General features: G+C 46.4%; 1 protein-coding gene across 1 annotated transcript in view; it reads left to right on the forward strand.

Annotated features, from left to right (window-relative positions):
• The window catches only part of LOC138658379 (matrix metalloproteinase-21-like), a 98467-nt gene that overhangs the window by 20186 nt on the left and 55622 nt on the right, over nucleotides 1–22659 (forward strand). Inside the window, exons 3-5 of the mRNA XM_069745823.1 lie at nucleotides 9164–9914; nucleotides 10171–10310; nucleotides 12132–12273. Coding sequence (XP_069601924.1) covers nucleotides 9164–9914; nucleotides 10171–10310; nucleotides 12132–12273 — 1033 coding nt within the window. The remainder of the gene's footprint in view (nucleotides 1–9163; nucleotides 9915–10170; nucleotides 10311–12131; nucleotides 12274–22659) is intronic.

Here is a 22659-nt window from a genome sequence, read left to right on the forward strand (position 1 = left end):
GCAAAGTTCGCTTTACTGTCCTCGCTCTGTCCTAGAATATCGGGCCCCCCTTTGCTGAATCTATTTCATCCCTACGTTTTGTCTTTTCATCTTACTCACAGTCATTATATGTGGGGGGCTGCCTTTTCCTTTGGGGAATTTCTCTGGGGCAAGTCAGGCCTATTTTTCTATCTTCAGGCTAGCTAGTTTCTTAGGCTGTGCCGAGTTGCCTAGGTAGTTGTTAGGCGCAATCCACAGCCGCTTTTAGTTGTGTTTAGGATAGGATCAGGTGTGCAGTCTACAGAGTTTCCACGTCTCAGAGCTCGTTCTTGTATTTTTGGGTATTTGTCAGATCACTGTGTGCGCTCTGATCGCTAAGCACACTGTGTTTCTGGATTGCCTTCATAACACCTGTCATTAGCAAACATAACAGTCCTTCTACAGAACCTAATAATTGTATGATACAATATTGTTCTGCTCCAGGAAGACATCCAGGCCTCTCTTGAACCCCTCGACTGAGTTCGCCATCACCACCTCCTCAGGCAAGCAATTCCAGATTCTCACTGCCCTAACAGTAAAGAATCCTCTTCTATATTGGTGGAAAAACCTTCTCTCCTCCAGACGCAAAGAATGCCCCCTTGTGCCCGTCACCTTCCTTGGTATAAACAGATCCTCAGCGAGATATTTGTATTGTCCCCTTATATACTTATACATGGTTATTAGATCGCCCCTCAGTCGTCTTTTTTCTAGACTAAATAATCCTAATTTCGCTAATCTATCTGGGTATTGTAGTTCTCCCATCCCCTTTATTAATTTTGTTGCCCTCCTTTGTACTCTCTCTAGTTCCATTATATCCTTCCTGAGCACCGGTGCCCAAAACTGGACACAGTACTCCATGTGCGGTCTAACTAGGGATTTGTACAGAGGCAGTATAATGCTCTCATCATGTGTATCCAGACCTCTTTTAATGCACCCCATGATCCTGTTTGCCTTGGCAGCTGCTGCCTGGCACTGGCTGCTCCAGGTAAGTTTATCATTAACTAGGATCTCCAAGTCCTTCTCCCTGTCAGATTTACCCAGTGGTTTCCCATTCAGTGTGTAATGGTGACATTGATTCCTTCTTCCCATGTGTATAACCTCACATTTATCATTGTTAAACCTCATCTGCCACCTTTCAGCCCAAGTTTCCAACTTATCCAGATCCATCTGTAGCAGAATACTATCTGCTCTTGTATTAACTGCTTTACATAGTTTTGTATCATCTGCAAATATCGATATTTTACTGTGTAAACCTTCTACCAGATCATTAATGAATATGTTGAAGAGAACAGGTCCCAATACTGACCCCTGCGGTACCCCACTGGTCACAGCGACCCAGTTAGAGACTATACCATTTATAACCACCCTCTGCTTTCTATCACTAAGCCAGTTACTAACCCATTTACACACATTTTCCCCCAGACCAAGCATTCTCATTTTGTGTACCAACCTCTTGTGCGGCACGGTATCAAACGCTTTGGAAAAATCGAGATATACCACGTCCAATGACTCACCGTGGTCCAGCCTATAGCTTACCTCTTCATAAAAACTGATTAGATTGGTTTGACAGGAGCGATTTCTCATAAACCCATGCTGATATGGAGTTAAACAGTTATTCTCATTGAGATAATCCAGAATAACATCCCTCAGAAACCCTTCAAATATTTTACCAACAATAGAGGTTAGACTTACTGGCCTATAATTTCCAGGTTCACTTTTAGAGCCCTTTTTGAATATTGGCACCACATTTGCTATGCGCCAGTCCTGCGGAACAGACCCTGTCGCTATAGGGTCCCTAAAAATAAGAAATAATGGTTTATCTATTACATTACTTAGTTCTCTTAGTACTCGTGGGTGTATGCCATCCGGACCCGGAGATTTATCTATTTTAATCTTATTTAGCCGGTTTCGCACCTCTTCTTGGGTTAGATTGGTGACCCTTAATATAGGGTTTTCATTGTTTCTTGGGATTTCACCTAGCATTTCATTTTCCACCGTGAATACCGTGGAGAAGAAGGTGTTTAATATGTTAGCTTTTTCCTCGTCATCTACAACCATTCTTTCCTCACTATTTTTTAAGGGGCCTACATTTTCAGTTTTTATTCTTTTACTATTGATATAGTTGAAGAACAGTTTGGGATTAGTTTTACTCTCCTTAGCAATGTGCTTCTCTGTTTCCTTTTTGGCAGCTTTAATTAGTTTTTTAGATAAAGTATTTTTCTCCCTATAGTTTTTTAGAGCTTCAATGGTGCCATCCTGCTTTAGTAGTGCAAATGCTTTCTTTTTACTGTTAATTGCCTGTCTTACTTCTTTGTTTAGCCACATTGGGTTTTTCCTATTTCTAGTCCTTTTATTCCCACAAGGTATAAACCGCTTACACTGCCTATTTAGGATGTTCTTAAACATTTCCCATTTATTATCTGTATTCTTATTTCTGAGGATATTGTCCCAGTCTATTTGATACAATAGAAAAACAGAGCTTAATATTTGGTCCAGAAACCTTTGTTTGCAGTTACAGAGGTCAGATGTTTCCTGCAGTTCTCGACCAGGTTTGCAGACACTGCAGCAGGGATTTTGGCCCCCTCCTCCATACAGATCTTCTAGGTTTCGGGGCTGTCACTGAGCAACATTGAGTTTCAGTTCCCTCCAAAGATTTTCTACTGGGATCAGGTCTGGAGACTGGCTAGGCCACTCCATAGACCATGAAATACTTCTACAGTTGTACAGTACACTCCTTAGTTGCCTTGGCTGTGTGTTTTGGGTAATTCTCATGCTGGAAGATCAAGCCACGACCCATCTTTAATGCTCTTTCTGAGGGAAGGAGGCTGTTGCCCAAAATCTCACGATACATGACCCCATCTATCCTCTCTTCAATACAGTGCAATTGTCCTGAACCTAGCATATTACTAACAGTAATGTTTGAGGCTGTGGTCCCATCTCCCTTCCGGTCCCGTGTAGTTCTGCGCTGATTCCTAACCTTTCTCAGAATAATCCTAACCCCACGAGACGAGATCTTGCATGGAGCCCCAGACCGAGGAAGATTGACAGTCATCTTGTCTTTCTTCCTTCTACTATATAATTGTCTAAGGGTCACTTCCGTCTGTCTGTCACGGAAATTACCAATTAGCGACAGGCACAGTGCGGCTGCAAAATGGCCGCTCCCTACTCCCCTGCTGTCAGTGCCCGCTCCATACTCCCCTCCAGTCAACGCTCACACAGGGTTAATGGCAGCGTTAACGGACCGTGTTATGCCGCGTTGTAACTCCAGCCCAGGCCTTTTCCGCTCCTCGCGACGGTCCGGTCCATGCATTGCGGTCTTGCGAGATGATGAAGTAGCGGTCTCGCGAGACAACTACGTCATCATCTCGCGAGACCGCAATGCACTCTTGGGACCGGAGCGTCGTGAGGAGCGGGAAAGGCCTGGGCTGGATCTGGGGGCCGACGTTAGGTGAGTATATAACTATTTTTTATTTTAATTCTTTTTTAACAGGGATATGGTGCCCACATTGCTATATACTACGTGGGCTGTGTTAGATACTGCGTGGGCTGTGTTATATACTACATCTCTGTGCTGTATATTATGTGGGCTGTACTATATACCACGTAGCTGTGGTATATATTACTTGGCTGGGCAATATACTACATTGCTGTGCTTAATACAACGTGGCCTGGGTTATATACTGCATGGGCAGCGTTATATACTACGTCTCTGTGCTATATACTATGTGACTGTGCAATATATTACGTGGCTGGCCAATATACTACATGGCTGGGCAATACACTATGTGGCTGGGCAATATACTACGTGGCTGGGCAATATGCTACATGTCTTTGCTATATACTACGTGTCTGTGCTATATACTACGTGGCTGGGCAAGATACTACATGGCTGGACAATATACTACGTCGCTGGGCAATATACTACGTGGCTGGCCAATATACTACATGGCTGGGCAATACACTATGTGGCTGGGCAATATACTACGTGGCTGGGCAATATACTACATGTCTTTGCTATATACTACGTGGCTGGGCAAGATACTACATGGCTGGACAATATACTACGTCGCTGGGCAATATACTACGTGGCTGGGCAATATACTACATGGCTGGGCAATATACTTGCCTGTGCTATTTACTATGTGGGCTGTGCTATATACTATGTGGCTGTGCTATATACTACGTGGCTGTGTTATACACTACGTGGGCTGTGTTATATAATACGTGCCTGTGCTATATACTACGTGGGCTGTGTTATAAACTACGTGGGCTGTGTTATACGTTACTTGGCTGTGCTATATTTCTCTGCTGTATCTGTGCATCATGAATTGTGGTATGTCTTAAAGAGGGGGGCCCACTGAGACTCTTTCGCCCAGGGCCCTCAAAAACCTGGAGCCGGGCCTGGCTTAATTGATTGGTCACGCCCGGCCACGAGCAATCAGTGACAGGCGCAGTCCGCCCGCGAATTGGCGCGGAATTTGAACCACGCTTTGCTAATTGGTCGCGGCCGTCCAGCCGAATCCTTTGTATAAATTGTATTATTCTGAAAACTTCATAAATAAACTTCATACATATTCTAGAATACCCGATGCATTAGAATTGGGCCACCATCTAGCTTTCTAATAATTGCGTAGCCATCTTGGTTCTGCCATTACTGTGATTGGCTGGCCGCATAGCTTCATCAATATAAGGCCCATGACGCCATGCTCGGCACACTGTACAGGCAGAGCAGTGAGAGGTGCTGGTGAGAGAGGGACAGAATTGCAGCTGCGTATTAGTCAGGGATTCAACCACATTTATATTTCTGTGAAATGCAACAACCCCCCTCTTAGGACTAATGATAATCAATAGTAATACTGCAGTCTTAGGCTACTTTCACACTAGTGTCGGAATTTGGCCCGTCGCATTGCGTCGGGCCGAGATTCCGACGCTAGCGTTGTTAGCGCCGCACAACGGGTGCAGCGGATGCGCATGCGCGGTCGGAAAAAGCGGTCCGTCTGGAGCAAAAAACGTTACATTTAACGTTTTTTGCTCCCGGCGGTCTGCCACAACACGGCGCAACCGTCGCACGACAGTTGCGACGTGTGTCAATACGTCGCAATGCATCGGTAATGTTACGCTATGGGGCAAAAACGCATCCTGCAAACAACTTTGCAGGATGCGTTTTTTCCCCTAAACGACGCATTGCGACGTATTAAAAAAAACGCCAGTGTGAAAGTACCCTCACACGTCCATCAGAGGTGTGCAAATTAGCCTGGCTGTGTAATACAATCTTTTTTTTAGCTGTGAAATTTTACACAGTATTTATCATGCTACAGTTGGGCCTCAAAACTCCCCCTCAAAATTGTAAAACAAAAATATATATATCATTGCTATATTGATACTGCAGTCTCATATGTCCACCTGTAGTGGGGAAATTTTGCAATTTTGCTGGCATTATGTAAGGAAAACACATGAGAGTAGAGCCGGGGGGATACGGATTTCCACACGCCGTCACCAATCTGTGACAGAGCTTACACATTCACAGCTCTCTGGTGCCCCCTTACCTTCAGGTCAGTCAGGGAACTGCACTTAGGATAAGTAGTCACTGGTGAGGATGCCCTGCCACGTACTGGTTATCGGGGCACTCTGCAGTGAGGGCGGTATATATATCCCCAGTCCCAGGCCGGGAATATATATATAGAAACCTCTGATCCATCACTGCCAGGATCCCCCAATAACACCAGAACGGTATTGTCATGGATCTCAGGGAGGATATCTTTATCATTCCCTCCGCTCACTCCAATTTGTCATGATGAACCGGGGTTGTTTGGTTGCACCTGGTTGTTTTCTGAAGGGGATTTATCTATATCCCACTTCCCAGTTTTCGGTTTGGATCTTGAATCTCTCTGGCGCCCCCCTTACACTCAGGTCAGACAGGGTACTGCACCTAGGATAATTAGTCACCAGAAAGGCTTCCTTACTTTATAATGGCTAATGGGCACACTGCAGTGAGGGCAATATTACTATTCCCACTCATGCGGGAACAATAATTATCAACTCCGTCCGTCGCTACAAAGTCTCCCAAATGCACAGGACAAATCCACTGCCACCAGCTCCAATTCCTTAATTAATAACGGTTCCGGAGCCAACCCAAATTAGTAGCGTAATTTTACTTCAGAGGATGTGACAGTACGTTATAGAGCAAAGAGAAACAAAGCTAGTAAGTTTATATATTTTACTCCAAAATATAGGCAGTGTTTACAAAAGGGTAAAAAGATATTATAAAATGAGACGATTTTGTATATACAGACGATTACAAATAAATAGGGATTCAAGTTGAAAAAAACACTTACAGTTCTTTTATATCATTCAATGGTACACCATGCAGTGGTGGGGGAGGGGACCTTCCCCACTGATCTTCAGGTCAGATTGCACAGCCTGTGGTAGCTGAATCCCCTGGCAAAAGACCCCCCTTTGTCTGGGACTCTGAGTTTTATACCTTTGGCCAAAACTAAGGGTTTCTCACCCTGAATGACCTCATGGGGTGGGCAGAGCTATGGAATGCACTCCTCTTTCTTGAGGATATGAAAAACCATCATCCCGCATATCTTGGTATATGAACCTCATATAAAGATGACAAAATGATTATGATGCTCCCCACATCATGGGGGTTCATTTAAGTGTAAACACGAGGTAGATATATGACCCGCTTAAACTGCAATCTGTCTCTCTGTCCATGCGAGGCGCTGCACTCAGAAAGCGCACCGGCATGTAGCCCTATTGTTGCACATACCAAATATATAACTTTCATATCTCTGTCACTAATTGGAGTTGAGTTATGCCTTACTATTAAGTTTCTACAGGAACAAAAAAGCACATGGTACTATGGCTGCCTTTCCCAGCTTAAAGCCATAAACTGCTCAGTGAAGGTTGCCGGCATGCTGGTCTCAAATTACAGCTATATAGCAGGGGGAGGGAGGGGGGAAGGTGAAATCACACACAGGCACATACAGGCAGAGGAAACTGCAGCTAAGAGAACTGTATGTGTAATTGAAGCAATAAGAAATTCTTCCTATTTTCTAACAGGTATGCTGCCACCAGTTGCACATTAGATACAAGCCTGGTCCATTAACAAGCTTATATCGGGTCAGAAACCAACCCCAGGTAGCGTATAAATACTAGCCGTACTCACGGACATGGGAAATCAGGTTTCGAGATAAACGAGCAGCCCAAAATTAATTGATATTTTAGTTGCCGAAAGGCGCACTAGATACCACAAATATATACAGAGTAATACACAGATATTACAGCCAGAAGTACAGATAAAAGTAGGGTACAGGTTGGGATTGCAGTTAGCTGTATTTGTCACGTTACCATTTCTTATCACTTGTGGATAAAGGGAAGCTCTTACATCCACAGGCACCTTCTTAGTTTCTGGTCCGTCTCCACAGGTGACATGACATGGCATCCATGGCAGAACAATGACAAATTCTAAAGGTGGGTGGCTAGCTTTTAACCCTTAGCTCGCCCCCGCCCATATTTGCCACCACCCCTCTGGGTTGGACTGAATTCTACTCCCTTGACCTCCTAGCTGAAATAGTTTACAATATCTAGGATGGGTGGGGGAGGTCCAAACGGGATGACTGACATCTTAATGGGTTCATTGGAGCTGGACCGATACGGAGAGTCCAAACTTGGGTCGGCTAAGGGTTTCTGGAGAGTCAGTCTCGATTGTTCGGTATCTGGGACATCTAGAGAAATATGGGATGCAGGCATGTGTGCGGAGGGCTCCCAGGGTTCGGGTGGTATATTGGACTTAACCCTGAGATGCATGGTACTCTCATAATTTATCTCTCGGTGTCGGTGCCCAAGTGTCTAGAGCTTCCATTGATGTGGGCCGCCTTGCACAAAAGACATTAGGGGGTCTCAGCTCTGCTCTTCCTTGCGTTCATTAACATGTAACTTCTAATTCTCTGGCAAAATGGTAAAGTTATGTTCTTTTAGGGATTTGTGTTCTCATCCCAAGGGTGGGAGGCCACTTCAGGAGTGGTGGAAGATCTCTGGATAATCTATCGGGTTTGAATTAATAAATCCAAAATCACACATTGCAATACTGTCTGCAACGTTTTTCTCAACAGGGATATATCATAGATAAAAATGGGCAAGGCGTGTGGTAAGGGACAGGGAAGTGAATGTGATGCTGATGGTGAGGCCAGGGCCATGGGCAAGGTGAAACTGTGCCTGCCACGATCTAGCTTCCTGTCCCACTTTGTAGGGGGCACGGAACCAGCACCACCCTGTCTTCCACAAAGTCCAGTCTCAGTAGCCATGATTCTGGACCACAAAATACTCACTCCGATTCTCTTTCCTCCCACCATGCCGACTGCACAGATACATGTGCTCTCACATTTGGACAGGGTAAGGAGGAATTAGACAGCTGCAACTTCCTTCTAAGTTCATGAGAATGATGTAGGTGGCGATTACGAGGTGTGGTGTAGGCGATGTTGACTATCTTGTATTGGACAGTAAGCGGAGGTGTGATGTAGGCAGTGATGACTGTCTTTGAATAGGGTGTAGGAGGTGATTACGGGGTGTGGTGTAGGCAATGACTGTCTTGGATGGGAGTGTAGGCAGAGGTGTGATGTTGGCAGTGTTGACTGTCTTGGATTGCAGTGTAGGTGGTGGGGAAGTGGTGTGGTGAAGTCAGTAATGACTGTTTTGGAGTTTTTGTAAGTGGAGATGCCAGGGTGTGGTGTAGGCGATAATGATGGTCTTGGAATGAGGTGCTGGTGCAGTATAGGCAGTGATAAGTGTCTTGGAGTGTGGTGTAGGTGGAAATGACTGTTTTGGAATGGGGTGTTGGTGAAGATAACAGGGTGTGGTGTAGGTGGTGATGATGGGGTGTGATGTAGGCAATGATGACTCTTTTAGAGTGGGCTGTTATTGGAAATGATGGGGTGTGGTGTAGGTGATGATCACTGTCTTGGAGTTGGGTAAGGGTTGAGATGACCAGGTGTCGTGCAGGTGGTGATGACTGACTTTGAGTGGGGTACTGGTGAAGATTATAGGGTGCGGAGAAGGCTATGATGACTGTTTTGGACTGAGGTATGGATGGAAATATCCTGCCTTTGCTATAACTATTCAATTTTTTTATTTCTTGAAGAAATACCTCTGGAAGTATGGCTGGATCGAGCCAGTCCGCTGGGACTCTCTGCCATCCCGTACTGCTCCATCAGCTTCTGGGGAGAATGTGGCCCCAGCAGACATCTCGAGTCTTCTGAGCGAGGACCAGTCCTTCTCTTCTACTCAACCAGTCATTCATGAGCTTTCAGAACCATCAATAAATTCCAGATTCATCAGAGCCTTGAAGAAATTCCAGGAGGCTAACAGGCTGAAAGTGACCGGGGAGCTGGATGAAGCCACTCAAGAGGCCATGAGTGCACCTCGTTGTGGGGTCCCTGACCGTAAGATCCCAGAGGTAGAAAAGAACGAATATGTGAACCCAACTGAAAGTGCCACCTCAATACCATATAGTGGCCAGAAAGCTGAATATTTACATTTTACCTCCTCTGCCACCCCCATCATGCCCTCCAGTGAGAGAATCCGGAGGGAAATAATGGGGGCAAAACAAAGAATCCAGTCACAACTGGAGGACAACCAAGAGCTGGGACGTCACGTTAGGAAGAAACGCAGTGACCTCATCAAGGCAGGAACCAAGAACGGGGCCTTCTCTAAGCCTACAATAAAATGGAGGCTGCTGGGGGAGGGGTACAGCGTGTGGCTGACTATTAACCAACAGAGGTCTATACTAATGCGAGCCTTCAGGATCTGGAGTGAAGTCGTCCCCCTCAACTTTGAAGAAGATCTGATATCTCCGGCCCACCTCATAGACATAAAGCTGGGCTTCGGGACCCGTGAGTACTAGAGCGTCACCATTTTCTCTTCTGAGGAATAAGGACAGGAGTCTTGTCCTGCCTAGAAAAATTGACCCTGACTAGAGAGGTGGAAAGCCTTTCCCATTCAGATAACAATATTACTGGGGAGGTCTACATTGTAGAAACTTCTGGTTATTATAACAGTGATATCCACAGTGTCCCTATAATAACAGTGACAGAGTGTCTTGTTATGTGGGCTCTTGACTTTCTGTCCTTGTTTCTCTCTCCCTTCCAGGGCGGCACCTGGGCTGCTCTCAGCTCTTTGATGGGACGAGCAGGGAGTTTGCTCATGCCTGGCGTCTAGGGGACATACATTTTGACGATGATGAACATTTTGTGCCTCCCAATAGTGAACAGGGGATCAGTCTACTGAAGGTGAGACATGACACTATTGAAGAAGTGGTGTAGAAATACTTGGCACTCATATAACATAGTTAGTAAGGCCGAAAAAAGACATTTGTCCATCCAGTTCAGCCTATATTCCATCATAATAAATCCCCAGATCTACGTCCTTCTCTAGGTGTGTTCAAGAACTTATTTATTGAGTAAATAAATTCTAGAAATAAATGAGATGTTTCGATCAATACCTGACCTTCATCAGTCGTCTGGATAGAGAAGATCTGTGCGGCAGCGCGCTGTGTGGGAGTCTGCAGTGTCCACTGCTAAGACAGTAAGCACTGGAATTTCTTCACTCAATAAATAAGTTCTTGAACACACCTATACAAGTGCCAAGTATTTCTACCTCACAGCTGACGGATTTGGTTATCCTACTTGTGCACCACCAGAATTCCAGAAGTGCGGTGTTTTCCTAATTACTATTGAAGAGATGTGAGGGTCATGTGCACCTCCAGTGTGGTGTGAGGGTCATGTGCTTCACCAGTGAGGTGTGAAGGTCATGAGCACCTCCAGTGAAATGCGAGGATCGTGTGCAGCTCAACTGAGTTGTGAGGATCATGTGCACCTCCAGTGATGTGTGAGGGTCATGTGCACCTCCACTGAGTTGTGAGGATCATGTAGACCCCCAGTGACATGGGAGAGTCATGTGCACCTCCACTGAGTTGTGAGGATCATGTGCACCTCCAGTGAGGTGTGAGGGTCATGTGCACCTCCACTGAGTTGTGAGGATCATGTAGACCTCCAGTGACATGGGAGAGTCATGTGCACCTCCACTGAGTTGTGAGGATCATGTGCACCTCCAGTGAGGTGTGAGGGTCATGTGCACCTCCACTGAGTTGTGAGGATCATGTGCACCTCCACTGAGTTGTGAGGATCATGTGCACCTCCACTGAGTTGTGAGGATCATGTAGACCTCCAGTGATGTGTGAGGATCATGTGCACCTCCAGTGAAATGTGAGGATCATTTGCACCTTCAATGAGCTTTGAGGGTCATGTGCTCCTCCACTGAGGTGTGAGGGTCATTTGCACATCCGCTGAAGTGTGAAGGTCATGTTCACCTCCACTGATGTGCGAGGGTCATGTGCACCTCCACTGAGGGTCATGTGCATCTCCACTGAGATGTCAGGGTTATGTGCACTTCCAGTGATGGTTATGTGCATATCCAGTGAGGGTCACGTGCACCTCCAGTGATATGTGCACCTCTTGTGAGATGTAAAGGTCATGTGCACCTCCACTGAGGTGTCAGGGTTATGTGCACTTTCAATGAGGGTCACATGCACCTCTAGTGATGTGTGAGGGTCGTGTGCACCTCCAGTGAGGTGGGGGGGTTATGTCTCGTGTGCACCACCAGTGGGGTGTGAGGGTCGTGTGCACCTCCAGTGAGGTGGGGGGGGTCATGTCTCGTGTGCACCACCAGTGGTGTGTGAGGGTCGTGTGCACCTCCAGTGAGGTGGGGGGGGTCATGTCTCGTGTGCACCACCAGTGGTGTGTGAGGGTCGTGTGCACCTCCAGTGAGGTGGGGGGGTTATGTCTCGTGTGCACCACCAGTAGGGTGTGAGGGTCGTGTGCACCTCCAGTGAGGTGGGGGGTTATGTCTCGTGTGCACCACCAGTGGGGTGTGAGGGTCGTGTGCACCTCCAGTGGTGTGTGAGGGTCGTGTGCACCTCCAGTGGTGTGTGAGGGTCGTGTGCACCTCCAGTGAGGTGTGAGGGTCATTTGCGTCTCCCATGAGGTGTAGTATGCACCTTCCAGATGAGCGTGTGCTGATGTCTGCTCTCATGTGTCTCCTCTCGCCTGCAGGTTGCTGTACATGAGATTGGACACGTCCTCGGCCTCAGTCACATGAATCATTTGACCTCTGTCATGCAGCCAAATTACATCCCGGCCAACAACAGGATGGAGCTGGATGGTGCTGATCGTAGGGAGATTCAGAGGGTCTATGGTGAGAAATGCACAAAGCGGTGAGAAGTCTCAGCTCGGAAGTGCAAACGTCGATAGTGTGACCGCTCTTACAGTACAGAGCTCTATAGTGTGACCGCTCTTACAGTACAGAGCTCTATAGTGTGACCGCTCTTACAGTACAGAGCTCTATAGTGTGACCGCTCTTACAGTACAGAGCTCTATAGTGTGACCGCTCTTACAGTACAGAGCTCTATAGTGTGACCGCTCTTACAGTACAGAGCTCTATAGTGTGACCGCTCTTACAGTACACAGCTCTATAGTGTGACCGCTCTTACAGTACAGAGCTCTATAGTGTGACCTCTCTTACAGTACAGAGCTCTATAGTGTGACCGCTCTTACAGTACACAGCTCTATAGTGTGACCGCTCTTACAGTACACAGCTCTATAGTGTGACCGCTCTTACAGTACACAGCTCTATAGTGTGACCGCTCTTACAGTACAGAGCTCTATAGTGTGACCGCTCTTACAGTACAGAGCTCTATAGTGTGACCGTTCTTACAGTACAGAGCTCTATAGTGTGACCGCTCTTACAGTACAGAGCTCTATAGTGTGACCGCTCTTACAGTACACAGCTCTATAGTGTGACCGCTCTTACAGTACAGAGCTCTATAGTGTGACCGCTCTTACAGTACAGAGCTCTATAGTGTGACCGCTCTTACAGTACACAGCTCTATAGTGTGACCGCTCTTACAGTACAGAGCTCTATAGTGTGACCGCTCTTACAGTACACAGCTCTATAGTGTGACCGCTCTTACAGTACACAGCTCTATAGTGTGACCGCTCTTACAGTACACAGCTCTATAGTGTGACCGCTCTTACAGTACACAGCTCTATAGTGTGACCGCTCTTACAGTACAGAGCTCTATAGTGTGACCGTTCTTACAGTACAGAGCTCTATAGTGTGACCGCTCTTACAGTACAGAGCTCTATAGTGTGACCGCTCTTACAGTACACAGCTCTATAGTGTGACTGCTCTTACAGTACAGAGCTCTATAGTGTGACCGCTCTTACAGTACAGAGCTCTATAGTGTGACCGCTCTTACAGTACAGAGCTCTATAGTGTGACCGCTCTTACAGTACACAGCTCTATAGTGTGACCGCTCTTACAGTACAGAGCTCTATAGTGTGACCGCTCTTACAGTACAGAGCTCTATAGTGTGACCGCTCTTACAGTACACAGCTCTATAGTGTGACCGCTCTTACAGTACAGAGCTCTATAGTGTGACCGCTCTTACAGTACACAGCTCTATAGTGTGACCGCTCTTACAGTACAGAGCTCTATAGTGTGACCTCTCTTACAGTACAGATCTCTATAGTGTGACCGCTCTTACAGTACACAGCTCTATAGTGTGACCGCTCTTACAGTACACAGCTCTATAGTGTGACCGCTCTTACAGTACAGAGCTCTATAGTGTGACCGCTCTTACAGTACAGAGCTCTATAGTGTGACCGCTCTTACAGTACAGAGCTCTATAGTGTGACCGCTCTTACAGTACACAGCTCTATAGTGTGACCGCTCTTACAGTACAGAGCTCTATAGTGTGACCGCTCTTACAGTACACAGCTCTATAGTGTGACCGCTCTTACAGTACAGAGCTCTATAGTGTGACCGCTCTTACAGTACAGAGCTCTATAGTGTGACCGCTCTTACAGTACAGAGCTCTATAATGTGACCGCTCTTACAGTACAGAGCTCTATAGTGTGACCGCTCTTACAGTACAGAGCTCTATAGTGTGACCGCTCTTACAGTACAGAGCTCTATAGTGTGACCGCTCTTACAGTACACAGCTCTATAGTGTGACCGCTCTTACAGTACACAGCTCTATAGTGTGACCGCTCTTACAGTACACAGCTCTATAGTGTGACCGCTCTTACAGTACACAGCTCTATAGTGTGACCGCTCTTACAGTACAGAGCTCTATAGTGTGACCGCTCTTACAGTACAGAGCTCTATAGTGTGACCGCTCTTACAGTACACAGCTCTATAGTGTGACCGCTCTTACAGTACACAGCTCTATAGTGTGACCGCTCTTACAGTACAGTGCTCTATAGTGTGACTGCTCTTACAGTACAGAGCTCTATAGTGTGAACGCTCTTACAGTACACAGCTCTATAGTGTGACCGCTCTTACAGTACAGAGCTCTATAGTGTGACCGCTCTTACAGTACAGAGCTCTATAGTGTGACCGCTCTTACAGTACAGAGCTCTATAGTGTGACGGCTCTTACAGTACAGAGCTCTATAGTGTGACCGCTCTTACAGTACAGAGTTCTATAGTGTGACCGCTCTTACAGTACAAAGCTCTATAGTGTGACCGCTCTTACAGTACACAGCTCTATAGTGTGACCGCTCTTACAGTACAGAGCTCTATAGTGTGACGGCTCTTACAGTACAGAGCTCTATAGTGTGACCGCTCTTACAGTACAGAGTTCTATAGTGTGACCGCTCTTACAGTACAGAGCTCTATAGTGTGACCGCTCTTACAGTACAGAGCTCTATAGTGTGATCGCTCTTACAGTACAGAGCTCTATAGTGTGATCGCTCTTACAGTACAGAGCTCTATAGTGTGATCGCTCTTACAGTACAGAGCTCTATAGTGTGACCGCTCTTACAGTACAGAGCTCTATAGTGTAACCGCTCTTACAGTACAGATCTCTATAGTGTGACCGCTCTTACAGTACAGAGCTCTATAGTGTGACCGCTCTTACAGTACAGAGCTCTATAGTGTGACCGCTCTTACAGTACAGAGCTCTATAGTGTGACCGCTCTTACAGTACAGATCTCTATAGTGTGACCGCTCTTACAGTACAGAGCTCTATAGTGTAACCGCTCTTACAGTACAGATCTCTATAGTGTGACCGCTCTTACAGTACAGAGCTCTATAGTGTGACCGCTCTTACAGTACAGAGCTCTATAGTGTGACCGCTCTTACAGTACAGAGCTCTATAGTGTGACCGCTCTTACAGTACAGAGCTCTATAGTGTGACCGCTCTTACAGTGCAGAGCTCTATAGTGTGACCGCTCTTACAGCACAGAGCTCTATAGTGTGACCGCTCTTACAGTACAGAGCTCTATAGTGTGACCGCTCTTACAGTACAGTGCTCTATAGTGTGACCGCTCTTACAGTACACAGCTCTATAGTGTGACCGCTCTTACAGTACACAGCTCTATAGTGTGACCGCTCTTACAGTACACATCTCTATAATGTGACCGCTCTTACAGTACAGAGCTCTATAGTGTGATCGCTCTTACAGTACAGAGCTCTATAGTGTGACCGCTCTTACAGTACAGAGCTCTATAGTGTGACCGCTCTTACAGTACAGAGCTCTATGGTGTTACCGCTCTTACAGTACAGAGCTCTATAGTGTGACCGCTCTTACAGTACAGAGCTCTTAAGTGTGACCGCTCTTACAGTACAGAGCTCTATAGTGTGACCGCTCTTACAGTACAGACCTCTATAGTGTGACCTCTCTTACAGTACAGAGCTCTATAGTGTGACCTCTCTTACAGTACAGAGCTCTATAGTGTGACCGCTCTTACAGTACAGAGCTCTATAGTGTGACCGCTCTTACAGTACAGAGCTCTATAGTGTGACCGCTCTTACAGTACAGATCTCTATAGTGTGACCGCTCTTACAGTACAGAGCTCTATAGTGTAACCGCTCTTACAGTACAGATCTCTATAGTGTGACCGCTCTTACAGTACAGAGCTCTATAGTGTGACCGCTCTTACAGTACAGAGCTCTATAGTGTGACCGCTCTTACAGTACAGAGCTCTATAGTGTAACTGCTCTTACAGTACAGAGCTCTATAGTGTGACCGCTCTTACAGTACACAGCTCTATAGTGTGACCGCTCTTACAGTACACATCTCTTTAATGTGACCTCTCTTACAGTACAGAGCTCTATAGTGTGACCGCTCTTACAGTACAGAGCTCTATAGTGTGACCGCTCTTACAGTACAGTGCTCTATAGTGTGACCGCTCTTACAGCACAGAGCTCTATAGTGTGACCGCTCTTACAGTACAGAGCTCTATAGTGTGACCGCTCTTACAGTACAGCGCTCTATAGTGTGACCGCTCTTACAGTACAGAGCTCTATAGTGTGACCGCTCTTACAGTACAGAGCTCTATAGTGTAACTGCTCTTACAGTACAGATCTCTATAGTGTGACCGCTCTTACAGTACAGAGCTCTATAGTGTGACCGCTCTTACAGTACAGTGCTCCATAGTGTGACCGCTCTTACAGCACAGAGCTCTATAGTGTGACCGCTCTTACAGTACACAGCTCTATAGTGTGACCGCTCTTACAGTACACAGCTCTATAGTGTGACCGCTCTTACAGTACACATCTCTTTAATGTGACCTCTCTTACAGTACAGAGCTCTATAGTGTGACCGCTCTTACAGTACAGAGCTCTATAGTGTGACCGCTCTTACAGTACAGTGCTCTATAGTGTGACCGCTCTTACAGCACAGAGCTCTATAGTGTGACCGCTCTTACAGTACAGAGCTCTATAGTGTGACCGCTCTTACAGTACAGCGCTCTATAGTGTGACCGCTCTTACAGTACAGAGCTCTATAGTGTGACCGCTCTTACAGTACAGAGCTCTATAGTGTGACCTCTCTTACAGTACAGAGCTCTATAGTGTGACCGCTCTTACAGTACAGAGCTCTATAGTGTGACCGCTCTTACAGTACAGAGCTCTATAGTGTGACCGCTCTTACAGTACACAGCTCTATAGTGTGACCGCTCTTACAGTACAGAGCTCTATAGTGTGACCGCTCTTACAGTACAGAGCTCTATAGTGTGACCGCTCTTACAGTACAGAGCTCTATAGTGTGACCTCTCTTACAGTACAGAGCTCTATAGTGTGACCGCTCTTACAGTACAGAGCTCTATAGTGTGACCGCTCTTACAGTACAGAGCTCTATAGTGTGACCGCTCTTACAGTACACAGCTCTGTAGTGTGACCGCTCTTACAGTACACAGCTCTATAGTGTGACCGCTCTTACAGTACAGAGCTCTATAGTGTGACCGCTCTTACAGTACAGAGCTCTATAGTGTGACCGCTCTTCCGGTACAGAGCTCTATAGTGTGACCGCTCTTACGGTACAGAGCTCTATAGTGTGACCGCTCTTACAGTACAGAGCTCTATAGTGTGACCGCTCTTACAGTACAGAGCTCTATAGTGTGACCGCTCTTACAGTACAGAGCTCTATAGTGTGACCGCTCTTACAGTACAGAGCTCTATAGTGTGACCTCTCTTACAGTACAGAGCTCTATAGTGTGACCGCTCTTACAGTACAGAGCTCTATAGTGTGACCGCTCTTACAGTACAGAGCTCTATAGTGTGACCGCTCTTACAGTACACAGCTCTATAGTGTGACTGCTCTTACAGTACACAGCTCTATAGTGTGACCGCTCTTACAGTACAGAGCTCTATAGTGTGACCGCTCTTAGAGTACACAGATCTATAGTGTAACCGCTCTTACAGTACAGATCTCTATAGTGTGACCGCTCTTACAGTACAGAGCTCTATAGTGTGACCGCTCTTACAGTACACAGATCTATAGTGTGACCGCTCTTACAGTACAGAGCTCTATAGTGTGACCGCTCTTACAGTACAGAGCTCTATAGTGTGACCGCTCTTACAGTACAGAGCTCTATAGTGTGACCGTTCTTACAGTACAGAGCTCTATAGTGTGACCGCTCTTACAGTACACAGCTCTATAGTGTGACCGCTCTTACAGTACAGAGCTCTATAGTGTGACCGCTCTTACAGTACAGATCTCTATAGTGTGACCGCTCGTACCCTACAGTGCTCTATAGTGTGACCGCTCTTACAGTACAGAGCTCTATAGTGTGACCGCTCTTACAGTACAGAGCTCTATAGTGTGACCGCTCTTACAGTACAGAGCTCTATAGTGTGACCGCTCTTACAGTACAGAGCTCTATAGTGTGACCGCTCTTACGGTACAGAGCTCTATAGTGTGACCGCTCTTACGGTACAGAGCTCTATAGTGTGACCGCTCTTACAGTGCAGAGCTCTATAGTGTGACCGCTCTTACAGTACAGATCTCTATAGTGTGACCGCTCTTACAGTACACAGCTCTGTAGTGTGACCGCTCTTACAGTACACAGCTCTATAGTGTGACCGCTCTTACAGTACAGAGCTCTATAGTGTGACCGCTCTTACAGTACAGAGCTCTATAGTGTGACCGCTCTTACGGTACAGAGCTCTATAGTGTGACCGCTCTTACGGTACAGAGCTCTATAGTGTGACCGCTCTTACAGTACAGAGCTCTATAGTGTGACCGCTCTTAGAGTACACAGATCTATAGTGTAACCGCTCTTACAGTACAGATCTCTATAGTGTGACCGCTCTTACAGTACAGAGCTCTATAGTGTGACCGCTCTTACAGTACAGAGCTCTATAGTGTGACCGCTCTTACAGTACAGAGCTCTATAGTGTGACCGCTCTTCCGGTACAGAGCTCTATAGTGTGACCGCTCTTACGGTACAGAGCTCTATAGTGTGACCGCTCTTACAGTACAGAGCTCTATAGTGTGACCGCTCTTACAGTACAGAGCTCTATAGTGTGACCGCTCTTACAGTACAGAGCTCTATAGTGTGACCGCTCTTACAGTACAGAGCTCTATAGTGTGACCTCTCTTACAGTACAGAGCTCTATAGTGTGACCGCTCTTACAGTACAGAGCTCTATAGTGTGACCACTCTTACAGTACAGAGCTCTATAGTGTGACCGCTCTTACAGTACAGAGCTCTATAGTGTGACCGCTCTTACAGTACAGAGCTCTATAGTGTGACCGCTCTTACAGTACAGAGCTCTATAGTGTGACCGCTCTTACAGTAGAGAGCTCTATAGTGTGACCGCTCTTACACTACTGAGCTCCATAGTGTGACCGCTCTTACAGTACAGAGCTCTATAATGTGACCGCTCTTACAGTACAGAGCTCTATAGTGTGACCGTTCTTACAGTACAGCGCTCTATAGTGTGACCTCTCTTACAGTACAGAGCTCTATAGTGTGACCTCTCTTACAGTACAGAGCTCTATAGTGTGACCGCTCTTACAGTACAGAGCTCTATGGTGTTACCGCTCTTACAGTACAGAGCTCTATAGTGTGACCGCTCTTACAGTACACAGCTCTATAGTGTGACCGCTCTTACAGCACAGAGCTCTATAGTGTAACCGCTCTTACAGTACAGAGCTCTATAGTGTGACCGCTCTTACAGTACAGAGCTCTATAGTGTGACCGCTCTTACAGTACACAGCTCTATAGTGTGACCGCTCTTACAGCACAGAGCTCTATAGTGTGACCGCTCTTACAGTACAGAGCTCTATAGTGTGACTGCTCTTACAGTACAGAGCTCTATAGTGTGACCACTCTTACAGTACAGAGCTCTATAGTGTGACCTCTCTTACAGTACAGAGCTCTATAGTGTGACCGCTCTTACAGCACAGAGCTCTATGGTGTTACCGCTCTTACAGTACAGAGCTCTATAGTGTGACCTCTCTTACAGTACAGAGCTCTATGGTGTTACCGCTCTTACAGTACAGAGCTCTATAGTGTGACCGCTCTTACAGTACAGAGCTCTATAGTGTGACCGCTCTTACAGTACAGAGCTCTATAGTGTGACCGCTCTTACAGCACAGAGCTCTATAGTGTAACCGCTCTTACAGTACAGAGCTCTATAGTGTGACCTCTCTTACAGTACAGAGCTCTATAGTGTGACCGCTCTTACAGTACACAGCTCTATAGTGTGACCGCTCTTACAGTACAGAGCTCTATAGTGTGACCGCTCTTACAGTACAGAGCTCTATAGTGTGACCGTTCTTACAGTACAGAGCTCTATAGTGTGACCGCTCTTACAGTACAGAGCTCTATAGTGTGACCTCTCTTACAGTGCAGAGCTCTATAGTGTGACCGCTCTAACAGTACAGAGCTCTATAGTGTGACCGCTCTTACAGTACAGAGCTCTATGGTGTGACCGCTCTTACAGTACAGAGCTCTATAGTGTGACCGCTCTTACAGCACAGACCTCTATAGTGTGACCGCTCTTACAGTACAGAGCTCTATGATGTGACCGCTCTTACAGTACAGAGCTCTATAGTGTGACCGCTCTTACAGCACAGACCTCTATAGTGTGACCGCTCTTACAGTACAGAGCTCTATAGTGTGACCGCTCTTACAGTACAGAGCTCTATAGTGTAACCGCTCTTACAGTACAGAGCTGTATAGCGTGACCGCTCTTACAGTACAGAGCTCTATAGTGTGACCGCTCTTACAGTAAAGATCTATAGTGTAACCGCTCTTACAGTACAGAGCTCTATAGTGTGACCGCTCTTACAGTACACAGCTCTATAGTGTGACCGCTCTTACAGAAGAGAGCTCCATAGTGTGACCGCTCTTACAGTACACAGCTCTATAGTGTGACCTCTCTTACAGAACAGAGCTCTATAGTGTGACCGATCTTACAGTACACAGCTCTATAGTGTGACCGCTCTTACAGAACAGAGCTCCATAGTGTGACCGCTCTTACAGTACACAGCTCTATAGTGTGACCGCTCTTACAGTACATCGCTCTATAGTGTGACCGCTCTTACAGTACAGAGCTCTATAGTGTGACCACTCTTACAGTACAGAGCTCTATAGTGTGACCGCTCTTACAGTACATCGCTCTATAGTGTGACCACTCTTACAGTACAGAGCTCTATAGTGTGACCTCTCTTACAGCACAGAGCTCTATAGTGTGACCGATCTTACAGTACACAGCTCTATAGTGTGACCTCTCTTACAGAACAGAGCTCTATAGTGTGACCGCTCTTACAGTACAGAGCTCTATAGTGTGACCGCTCTTACAGTACAGAGCTCTATAGTGTGACCGCTATTACAGTACAGAGCTCTATAGTGTGACCGCTCTTACAGTACAGAGCTCTATAGTGTGACCTCTCTTACAGTACAGAGCTCTATAGTGTGACCGCTCTTACAGTACAGAGCTCTATAGTGTGACCGCTCTTACAGTACAGAGCTCTATAGTGTGACCGCTCTTACAGTACAGAGCTCTATAGTTTGACCGCTCTTACAGTACAGAGCTCTATAGTGTGACCGCTATTATAGTACAGAGCTCTATAGTGTGACCGCTCTTACAGTACAGAGTTCTATAGTGTGACCTCTCTTACAGCACAGAGCTCTATAGTGTGACCGCTCTTACAGTACATCGCTCTATAGTGTGACCTCTCTTACAGTACAGAGCTCTATAGTTTGACCGCTCTTACAGTACAGAGCTCTATAGTGTGACCGCTATTACAGTACAGAGCTCTATAGTGTGACCGCTCTTACAGTACAGAGCTCTATAGTGTGACCTCTCTTACAGTACAGAGCTCTATAGTGTGACCGCTCTTACAGTACAGAGCTCTATAGTGTGACCTCTCTTACAGCACAGAGCTCTATAGTGTGACCGCTCTTACAGTACAGAGCTCTATAGTTTGACCGCTCTTACAGTACAGAGCTCTATAGTGTGACCGCTATTACAGTACAAAGCTCTATAGTGTGACCGCTCTTACAGTACAGAGCTCTATAGTGTGACCTCTCTTACAGTACAGAGCTCTATAGTGTGACCGCTCTTACAGTACAGAGCTCTATAGTGTGACCGCTCTTACAGTACAGAGCTCTATAGTGTGACCGCTCTTACAGTACAGAGCTCTATAGTGTGACCGCTCTTACAGTACAGAGCTCTATAGTGTGACCGCTCTTACAGTACAGAGCTCTATAGTGTGACCTCTCTTACAGTACACAGCTCTATAGTGTGACCGCTCTTACAGTACAGAGCTCTATAGTGTGACCGCTCTTACAGTACAGAGCTCTATAGTGTGACCTCTCTTACAGTACACAGCTCTATAGTGTGACCGCTCTTACAGTACAGAGCTCTATAGTGTGACCGCTCTTACAGTATACAGCTCTATAGTGTGACCTCTCTTACAGTACACAGCTCTATAGTGTGACCGCTCTTACAGTACACAGCTCTATAGTGTGACCGCTCTTACAGTACAGAGCTCTATAGTGTGACCGCTCTTATAGTACACAGCTCTATAGTGTGACCGCTCTTACAGTACAGAGCTCTATAGTGTGACCGCTCTTACAGTACACAGCTCTATAGTGTGACCGCTCTTACAGTACAGAGCTCTATAGTGTGACCGCTCTTATAGTACACAGCTCTATAGTGTGACCGCTCTTACAGTACAGAGCTCTATAGTGTGACCGCTCTTACAGTACACAGCTCTATAGTGTGACCGCTCTTACAGTACAGAGCTCTATAGTGTGACCGCTCTTACAGTGCAGAGCTCT

This window comes from Ranitomeya imitator, chromosome 1 (assembly GCF_032444005.1).
Source record: "Ranitomeya imitator isolate aRanImi1 chromosome 1, aRanImi1.pri, whole genome shotgun sequence".
Taxonomy (NCBI): domain Eukaryota; kingdom Metazoa; phylum Chordata; class Amphibia; order Anura; family Dendrobatidae; genus Ranitomeya; species Ranitomeya imitator.